The sequence below is a fragment of the Zeus faber genome, assembly GCF_960531495.2.
Source record: "Zeus faber genome assembly, chromosome: 4".
Taxonomy (NCBI): Eukaryota; Metazoa; Chordata; class Actinopteri; order Zeiformes; family Zeidae; genus Zeus; species Zeus faber.
The window spans coordinates 13,225,065-13,235,064 of NC_137191.1; the positions used below are offsets into that span (position 1 = coordinate 13,225,065).

The window sequence follows — 10,000 nt, forward strand, 5'->3', positions numbered from 1 at the left end:
ATTATTTTGTTAGAAAATGTCCCGCAATTCTCACGTTGTTTCACCTTGGAAATTTGGGGATTTGGGGCACCTTCCGCACCCAAAATGGGTAACGGTCGGTACCGTCGGAGATTGGCCGTGCGCAATTGGCGGCTGTATCTGTGGCGCCTATAGGAAGAGGCTATTTTAGATCGGGGGTTATTCACAACACCTTCCAGGCGGAAGCCCCGGACGCCCACCCACTAATGACGCCACTGCTGAAGGTCAACCATCAAGATGCTCAAGGTCAACCATCAAGATGATCACAAAGATGGACCCCGGACCCACACTGTAGTTTCACATATTTACCTTTACTTCAATAGCAATACAAGACAATCAGAACACTTTAGGGTCATTATGTACAGAGATCTCCGGATCGCTTAAAAGTTCTGAGGTTTATGTGATCGAGTCTGGAGTCAAGAGTTCTGTTGCCATGACAAAATCCAAGGAAACGTATTCCGTTGCCAACAGTGAGTGGGAAGGAGCAGACGTTTTGGTCTTGATGTGAAATGGAATTGGTCAAGAGTTCAAAAATCAGCATAAAATCAGCATAAAATGCTCCACTGTGACACGTTAACTATATGTACACGCACACACACACACACACACACACACATACACACGCACACACACGCACACACACACACAAATAGATTTCTGAACTTTCCTCCTATAGTACGCAGCCTTAAAAAGCCACTATAAAGTCATGCACATGTTCTTTAAAAATGATTTTTTGGCAACACACAAGTGTTTTGACACATTGTTTGCTTGCTACAGGGAAGGGCAACACTCAGCCGATGAACCGATAGAATCTTAAGACGATGAGCTAATGAGGATAAAGCACCGATGGAAGGAGTAGACATGGGGGGGGGGGGTTGGGAAAAGGAGAGAGGGCATAACAAGAGAGGAAGAAGAGGAGGATCTTAGATATGGATCACAGTCATAGAAAAGTAATAAAACATGAAAAGGGGGGAAAGTCTCGTGGTGATCGGAAGATAGAATCAGGAAGGAGCCGTCGACCTCATCTTTGCCGTTTTTATCACAGTTATTTGTCTTCACCAATATACAGAGTCATCATCATCATCATCATCATCATCATCATCTGTCAGCTCAGCGTAATTTTAGCTGTCTTTTTTGTTTTCCCACGCTATGACCGTCCTCCCCCTCCTTCCTGGTTTCTATGCCCCGATCACCACCGCCCTAGTCACAGGCTCGTCACCCGCTGCATCTGTCCGTCGTCGCCGTCGGAGGTGGGCTCCGGCGTGTACCCCGCCTCCCCGTTGGCTGCCAGTGGCGGGGGCTGATAGAAGGTCTGCAGGTGGTTGGGGCGGGGGCCCAGGGGGGGTCGGCCCAGGCTGTAGGGCAGCTCCAGAGCGGGCCGCTGGGGCTGCCCGCCGGGGCTCACCTCGTCTTGACCTTCGGGGCTGCTGTCGGGGTAGGACATAGCGGGCGGGGTGGTCCGGGTGTAGAAGCGCGGGGGGGAGCCGCCGCGGCTGTACACCTGGGGGGAGTGGCGGGAGTAGAGGTTGCCGGGAGGTGAGTTGGCGTCTCGCGAGGCAAAGATGTTGGTCGGGGGCGAGCCGCGCGGGAAGATGCTGAGGGGCGGCGAGCGGCGATCGCCGGGGTAGAGAGGCGAGGGGTTCGAATCTCTGGCGTAAATGGGGGAGGAGTCGGGGTCAATGTCAAGATCCGGGGTCAAAGGAAGGGTGAAGTTGTCCGAGTCCTCCTGGCTGCCGTGGTAACGGAAAGACCCTCTCTCCTTCCCTCTTTTCCATCCATCCAGGCCCCCGTCTTTGTTGTCAAACAGGAAGGATTCCTCTGTGTCCACATCGATTCCTCCTCTCCACACGTCGAGCGCCCTGTCCTTCTGTTTAAAGTCCTCACCCTCTCTCTCCATCATGCTCCGCCACCCATCCCTCTCCTTTAAAAATAAGGGCTCTTCCTTCTCTCTCTCCAGTCCACCTCTCCATCCATCCATCCCAAAATCTTTCTTCTGAGTTATAAACGTCTCCTCTTTCTCCGACTCTTCTCCGCCTCCTCGCCACACCTCCATCCTTCCATCCCTCTTCTCTAAAAGAAGGGAGTCCTCCCGGCCTCTCCATTCCTCTATGCCACCATCTCTCTTCTGGGATAGAAGACACTCCCCCTTATCTCTCTCGGCCCCTCCACTTCTCCACTCCTCCGTCAAGCCATCCCGTTTCAGTAGAAACATGTCTTCCTTTTCTTTATCTTGGCCTGCTCTCCATCCTTCCATCGCTGCATCCCTCTGTTTCAGCAGCAGGGGCACCTCCAGAGCCTTGTACAGCGGCTCGGACTCCTGTGGGGGCGGCGGGGGGGGCGGGGGCAGGGGTCTGTCCCGGTAGCGATCCCTGTCCCTCTCCCTGTCCCTCTCTCTCTCCCTCTCCGTCCCTCCGCCAGGCTCCGCTGCGCTGCGGTGGCGGGACAGCGTCCCAGGGGTGCGGCTGAGGGTGGAGTAGGGACGGGCCTGAATGTCCGGAGGATGTGCCTGCTGCCTGTCCTGCATCCCACGGCGACCCAGAGTGCACTGCAGCTGCGATCTCTCCCCGTCCATCAGCTGCTCACCGGGTTCAGAGTCTCCAGGGACTCGTGCGTGTGACCAGCCGTCCTGCAAGCGCGGCGTTGTGGCGTGATCCTGGCCACGTGGCGTCGAGTGTGTTTCGGGATCTTGCGTTTGGTGCCGCGTGCTCGTCCAACTGTCCTGCACGCTGGGACGCGTGTTTGTCTGCATGGTCGCCGCCCAGCCTTCTTGAGGGTGTTGCGAGTGGCGTGTCAGCGTGGCGGTGTGGCTGTGGGTGGATCTGTCATGGTGCGGCCTGGCCAGGCTGCCGTAGCGCTCGGGGGGCACGGGCATGGCCGCGGGGGGCCTCAGGTTGCTCTGCACCAGCTCCGAGATGATCATCTTCTCCAGCGCCGCGGCATCGGACAGATTCCTGCGCATCCCCGCGCCGCCACCCAACTCCGGAGCCCCATGGGGGGAAAGGAGAGCAGGAGAGACGTCATCCCCTCCCATCCCACTCCCCCCTTCCCTCAGGAGATCAGTGCTGCCCACCACCCCAGCTCGCGACCCGGGCGCGGAGCCCAAGCCATGCAGAGTGAAAGTGTTTGGGGTGTAGCCACCGTTGAGACACACGCTGTCCAGCCCACAGGACTCCTGGCTCTGGGACACGCCCGTCTCTGAAGGAGGCAAGACAGCATGTGTCAATGAATGTCAGTCCCAGAGGGGGAGGAATGGCACGGTTCTGTTAGTTTGAAGATATTCACATGGATGAATATGAATGAGAAGATTTCCATGTTCATGGGCACAGAGACGGGCTGATATATGCAAGAATATTTTTATTGTTCTCTGATGAAATGCAATAAATCCACAAAAATAGATGTTTACTACCTTTGGGTTTTCATGATAGTTTTTTCCATTGTGTGCACATATAATGTATACAGTATGGCTATGAATTGAACCACAGTATGTAAGAGAGTGGTGTTCAATGGCTCAAGAGTGAGCACAAGTAAAAGAGCTCATACTCTGCTTGTTTCTGAAGGTTCCCACTGGGATCCATGTTACAGAGAGACAGAGAGAGGAGAGGGGCAAAAACACAGTCAAAAGACACACAAGCACTTTGGTTGTAAAACATAAAATGTTGCACTTCAATACAATGAAGCAAATCCAATTGTACGCATTTTCTTTTCCCCCCACACAGGTAAGTGAGATTAAAATGCTCAGGAAGTCCACTATTCATACGACGCAAGCAAACCTTCTGAGTATTCTAAACTCCGGACGAGCGTAAAAAGAAAAGACAAACACACTTTCACATTTGTTTGGTAAAGACGATAAGGAGGGCGACAGAACTAATAATAACGGACGAGGGAAGTCGATGCAGATTCGGACTGAACGCGCTCCAGAGGGTGGTCGTGAAGCGTACCTGTGGAGGTGAAGGGCTGACTGTAGCCCTGTGCCAGCAGAGTGTCGTACGGGGAGGCCCCAGGGTGCGTCTGCAGCACTGGGTTAGTCAGGAAGTGGTTCCCCAAGGCGGCTGAGAGGGGAGACGACGTACAAAGCTCTCACAAAGGAAAAACATTCTCTCGTGTTTTGAAAACGTTAAATGCTACAGTGGAGAGTGTTCGGGGGGGGAAAAAAAAAAGGGGTGGAAAAGCTGACATTAACCTCTGTTGAGGGTCGGCGTGTTGTTTACATCTGCAGCGATGAAGGATGACTCAGTTTGTCGGCGAACAGTGTCGTTCCACATTCTCCTTATACGACTCTAAAAACACATTTAATATTTAATGAGAGAAACACAGAGCGGAAATTTGAACTTGAAATGACTTCACTACTACACTACTATCACTACACAATACAAAGCCTTACTTCACCCTAAGTGAGCACAGGGGCCCCCTCCCTAGCAGAAATGCTTCACCGTGCCCGGAGAGAGAGACAGAGCAAGAGAGAGAAAGAGGAACGGTAACAGGAACTCCGATTCCACCGAACCTGTCTGTTTGCAGTGGCTCTGCGAGCTTGGTTGCTGCTGTAGCGGCTGTTAGCCCGCAGGGCGGCGCCCTTCACCGAGTCTGGAGAGCTGGACGAGGAAGAGCCGCAGCACTGGGAGAGACGCAGGCAGTGTCCATAGTCCTTCTGGCCCTGCACACATGGACATAAATATTAAACAACACACATGTACACACACGCACAGTGGCACACTGTAAAATAATGAGATACAATTATATTCAACTTCAAATAGATGATACAGAGGTTTATGGTTGTTGTTTACTTTTAGGTTAATTGTATGCCAACATTGTTCTGTTGTATTTTTTGTAAATTGTTGATTTTAGTTAAGTTTTTTAAATATATTTTCATTACATAACTATTATTATTATTATTATTATTATTATTATTATTATTATTATTATTATTATTATTTTTATTATTTTTATTATTATTATGAGTCCAGCCCCGAAGTGGATGCTCTCCTCTTCTTCATGTGTCTATGTAATTTCGCCAATGTTACGTTTCGTCGTGCGCATCCTACCTACAGCCGCCGAGATGTTGGTATTACAGGGTAACAGGGTTTAAAAAAAAAGGGAATTTAAGACACGGACTCCCGAAATACAAGCAGTTTATTAACTGTACGAGCAGAGAGGGGTGGACACTGGACCACTGCAACACCGTCGTCCACAATGTGTAATTACAGTTTGGATGAATACACAGACCTGTGATGCCAGCTACTGTCAGGACAGCCGTATATAGACATGCACCATGGTGAGTTAGACTTTTTATGGATTTATAGAAGTTCCAGAAATATGTATTTCTACAGATACTATGTCTTCCTGAATTGTAGTTAGTTATTATAATAACAACAATAATACATTACACAGTGAAAGGAACATGTATTTATTTTGTCTGTGGCTACACATTTGGCCCCATAAAGTAAGTTGTAGATGGTCAGAGTGCATTGTGACTCAGCACTCAACTTGGAATCATTAAAAACACACACCCCCAAGGGAGACCAAGAGAGAGGGAGAATGACCAACAACGTCAGATTTGTTGCCATTCCAACATTTGTGTGTACTCCATTACAGACAATTTATTTGGTTATATATAACCTTTAAGTGTAGTTAGTTATAACATTAACTTCAATAAAACCTACAGCATTTTAAATAGGCCCTAAACATCATTACGTCACAGATGTCATCCTGTCACACACGTCATACCAACTAAACTGGACCCGTGTATTGCTGCCTGCAGCAATATTTATTATAATTATTATACTTATTATCATAATAATAATAATAATAATAATAATAATAATAATAATAATAAATTATTATTATTATAAGTGGAGTTTTTTCAGGCTAAAAGTATCTGAAACACGACAACGGCAGGATGCACAGGTATGGCACAGACAAACAGAAAAACTTATAATAACTAATAAAATTGTGCCAAATATGATGCTTATTATTACTGTACCACAATGACGCAGCATTCAGGCAAACAAAGCATCAAACAGACACTTGTGCAATATAACACAAGTGAAATAAGTATTTCAACATTTTTGCTTTAAGTCTACAGGATATTGAGTATTCTTGTTGACCAGAATGTCCAGCGGCCAAACTAACGGCCAGAAGCCGGGAAAGTCAGCTCATCTCCTGTGACCTTGGACAGAAATAAATGGATAAAGAAAATGAATGGATGGATGTTAAATCCCACCTTCCGGGCCAGGGTGCAGTGCAGGATAGTGATGAGCAGGGCCTGGGCTGTGTTGAGGGAGGAGAACAGGTAGGCCAGGATCAGTGAGGGCGTAGAGAGGAACACCAGGCCCGAGGACCAGGTGACGCTCTGCAGGAAGAGGAGCGTGAGGGAGCCCACCGCCCAGGCTCTGCGGAGGGGAGAGAGAAAGCAGGGGGAGACAAGGAGTGCAGCAGAAAGAGAGTTGCTGTGCTGAGATCGAGAGTGGACCGGGCGATAAGTCAGAAAGTGCTACGCATTACACAACCCTAATCAAGGCGAGGAACAAATATCCACGATACCAGGTCTGAAATGCGGTGTTATCTTAAAGGACTGGCGTTTTAGGACGATACATGACACAGGAACATGAATCTACATGATGGTTGATGTTGTACCACTAACCTGAGGTTATCATGTCGACTGGAGTCCGGTTTCAGAGCGGCAGAACTGTGCATCTTATGCAGGGTCATCACCAAGACAACCAGGTTGAGCTGCGGACAAAGACAGAGATGACATCAGATGTCGTATAATATTTAATTGCAGTGATCTGTATGGATGATATTCCGTCAGCGGAATCATTTAGAGTAATTTGCAACGTTACTATCGTTTGGGGTGAATGAAGAGAGTACGTTCTCACTGTTATTATGACGGCCACTGGTCCAAAGAAACTCCACATGAAATAATTGTCTGTTCGCAGCCAGCACCTTCAAACAAACACACACGCACGCACGCATGCACGCACGCACACACACACACACACACACACACACACACACACACACATACACACACACACACACACACACACACACACACGCACACACACACACACACACACACACAAGTAAGACAACTGATACGACTGTGACAGATAAAACATACACTGTGTATATATTACCCACTTATTCACCCCCACACACACACTTTCTAACACCTACGCAGTTTTGGAGCCGTATCCTCTGAAGTCTATGGCTGCAGACACGGCCACCACCAGGCCCGGCACCGAGTAGCCAGACAGGTAGAAGTATTTCCTCCTGGAGTTCTGTCCCTCAAACACCTCGCGCTGCAGCAGGTACAGCTCCACTGCCTCCAGACACAACCAGCAAAACACAGAGAGCAGCGAGAAGTGGAGCAGGCCCGCGATGATGGAGCACGCGACCTGGAGAGGCGTAGCAGACAGGGAATGGACGGAGAGAGAGAGAGAGAGAGAGAGAGAGAGAGAGAGCGAGAGAGAGAGAGAGTGTGTGTCAAGACAGAACAAAACAAGAAGATGCAAGAAAATGACCTTCAATTAAGGAACAAGCAGCAACAATTGCAAGAATGTAAAAAAAATAAAAGATAACACCAGTTTGAACCTGTGTATTTTGTTCATATTCAATTACAAAAAGCGTTTTTTTTTGCATTTTAGATTTTATGCACGTCCATGCTAACTTTCATCTACAGTATTTATGCAACACACATAGAACTCATAATTTCCTATCCATGGAATATAAAAAATGGAAAGTCTAAATGTCAAGCTCAAAATTTGGCAGATTTTCAAATATTTAAAATTTTAAGTATGAAGTGAATGAATGATACACTGAGTAGTTTGAGGCCTGTTTCTCAGTCACTCACAGTGAACTGAGTCTTGTTGGCACCGACGAGGAACAGCAGCTCGGTGATGAGGAGATTGGCCCACAAGTTGCAATGGATGTTGCTGTGGTCCGTGTGCCAGGGCGCCCCCTGGCAGCACAGGGTGGTAAGGCAGCCGGCCAAGCACACCAGGGCAACCGAGATGCCCACCCAGGAGACCACGTAGACCAGCAGCTCCTCAACACCGACCCCCGACTGTGAAGAGGGGAAAAGGACAACGATGCTTTCGGGGTTAGTCTGTTTGCGTAATGGCAAAATACAGATATGGATTTTACATATTGGTCTGATACCAGGATCAAATAATGTATTGTGTCAGAATTTTTTTTTTCGATACAAAATCCTAAACCAAGACAAGTGTTTGCTGCTTTTTGAGAGAAGAATATTGGATGGCTCTAATGGAAAAGATGGATTACAGTATGTGTCAATCAATATGTTTTGTAGAGCCCAAACTAATATTACAACTATACTGTTCCTTAAGCTGAGGGACCAGACAAGTACTCAGTACAGAACAATACTTTTAAGATCGTTTGAGAGCATTTTGAGATATGGGACGCATGTTATGTACGAAACATATCCAAGTGTGGGACCCATCAATGTCTCTGTACGGCTGTCTTGTGTGCTCTTGTGTATTTGTGTGTTGTTCATTTGCAAGTACATGTAAGTCACACCAAACGTTTGAATTCATGGATGAATTTTCACCAAAGACATTTCACAACGGTTAATTCAATTTCGTGGCCGATGAAACGCCCTCAGCGGTGCGGATTTTCGGGCGCGTCAGGTAGGAGATGCCGTGAAATGGAATTAATGGTGGCAAAGCGTTTGCTGAGTCAGTGTCGAGCTCACAGCTGGCTGCTGGTATGTCATCAGGACGGCGTAGCTGGAGAGGTGGTTGCAGGCGCACGTGGTGTGCGTGTTGTTGGTGTGCAGGAGGCGGCAGCCCTGCGTGGACCACCTGCCGCTCCCCGAAGCCCCCGACGCGTTCCAGAAGGAACAGTTAGGGCCAAAGTGGCTCTCCTGCTGCGGAGAGAGAGAGAGAGAGAGAGAGAGAGAGAGAGAGAGAGAGAGAGAGAGAGAGAGAATATGGAACCATTAACTTCTGATAGATGGTTACAGACAGACAGATCGACGGAGAGACAGAAAGACAGATAGACAGAATGATAGCTAGACAGATAGATAGATAGATAGATAGACAGACAGACAGACAGACACATAGACAGACAGACAGACAGACAGACAGATAGATAGATAGATAGATAGATAGATAGATAGATAGATAGATAGATAGATAGATAGATAGATAGATAGATAGATAGATAGATAGATAGATAGATAGATAGATAGATAGACAGACAGACAGACACATAGACAGACAGACAGACAGACAGATAGATAGATAGATAGATAGATAGATAGACAGACAGATAGATAGAGAGACAGCATTGCACCTCACCTGCAGGTGGCGGAGAGTGAAGATCACCGGCTCAGATAAGTAGACCCTGTTGGAGCCCCTGTGCACCGAGGCAGAGATGACGTGGGAGTTGACCACCAGCCTCCTCCCCCTGACCTCTGACCCCTGGCCCAGCCCCAGCCCCAGCCTAAGGGTGGAGTTCTGAGTGGTCAGGAAGGAGCCCAAGTTCTTGAAGAGAGACAGCACCAACTTCACCTGTCCTGGAGGGGGAACAATAGACGGGAAAACTGACGTGAGGATAAAAAGCAAGTTTGAAATAGAAACTTCAACGTCCATTACAATGCAGGAACGGGATTTATTAAATTATACTCATCCCAAATGAAAAATTCAACATGTTATAATGAGACCGGGACATTAAAAATGTATCTTGATATTTAACATGTTGGGAGACCGCCAGCCTTATTCCATTAGCCATTTCAGATTTCAGGTCGATGTTCAACAAATGGAGCTCTACAGCGTTTTAAGAACTAAGTTTCAGTGTGTGTGTGTGTGTGTGTGTGTTCCACTGACCATTGTTGCTGTACTGCTGCAGGGCCAGTGCTGAGATCTGTAGGATGCTGTCGCTGTCGTAGGAGTGGGGGAACGTCAGGTCCTGTATGTCTGCCTCTGTATTCAGTACATACACTTCCAGATCTGCACACACGCGC

At 48.0% G+C, this 10,000-nt stretch overlaps 1 protein-coding gene across 1 annotated transcript in view; it reads right to left on the minus strand.

Moving 5' to 3' along the window:
- Positions 1–1,222: 1,222 nt before the first annotated feature.
- Positions 1,223–10,000, minus strand: part of LOC307229278 (adhesion G protein-coupled receptor L1-like) — a gene marked incomplete at its 3' end in the record, with an annotated part of 29,925 nt that continues 21,147 nt past the window's right edge. The window contains exons 14-26 of the mRNA XM_079999241.1: positions 9,864–9,986; positions 9,336–9,553; positions 8,729–8,902; positions 7,868–8,080; positions 7,192–7,412; positions 6,891–6,957; positions 6,656–6,744; positions 6,236–6,404; positions 4,520–4,669; positions 4,199–4,295; positions 3,957–4,067; positions 3,559–3,582; positions 1,223–3,213 (exon numbers count right to left, since the gene is read on the minus strand). Coding sequence (XP_079855367.1) covers positions 1,223–3,213; positions 3,559–3,582; positions 3,957–4,067; positions 4,199–4,295; positions 4,520–4,669; positions 6,236–6,404; positions 6,656–6,744; positions 6,891–6,957; positions 7,192–7,412; positions 7,868–8,080; positions 8,729–8,902; positions 9,336–9,553; positions 9,864–9,986 — 3,647 coding nt within the window. The remainder of the gene's footprint in view (positions 3,214–3,558; positions 3,583–3,956; positions 4,068–4,198; positions 4,296–4,519; positions 4,670–6,235; positions 6,405–6,655; positions 6,745–6,890; positions 6,958–7,191; positions 7,413–7,867; positions 8,081–8,728; positions 8,903–9,335; positions 9,554–9,863; positions 9,987–10,000) is intronic.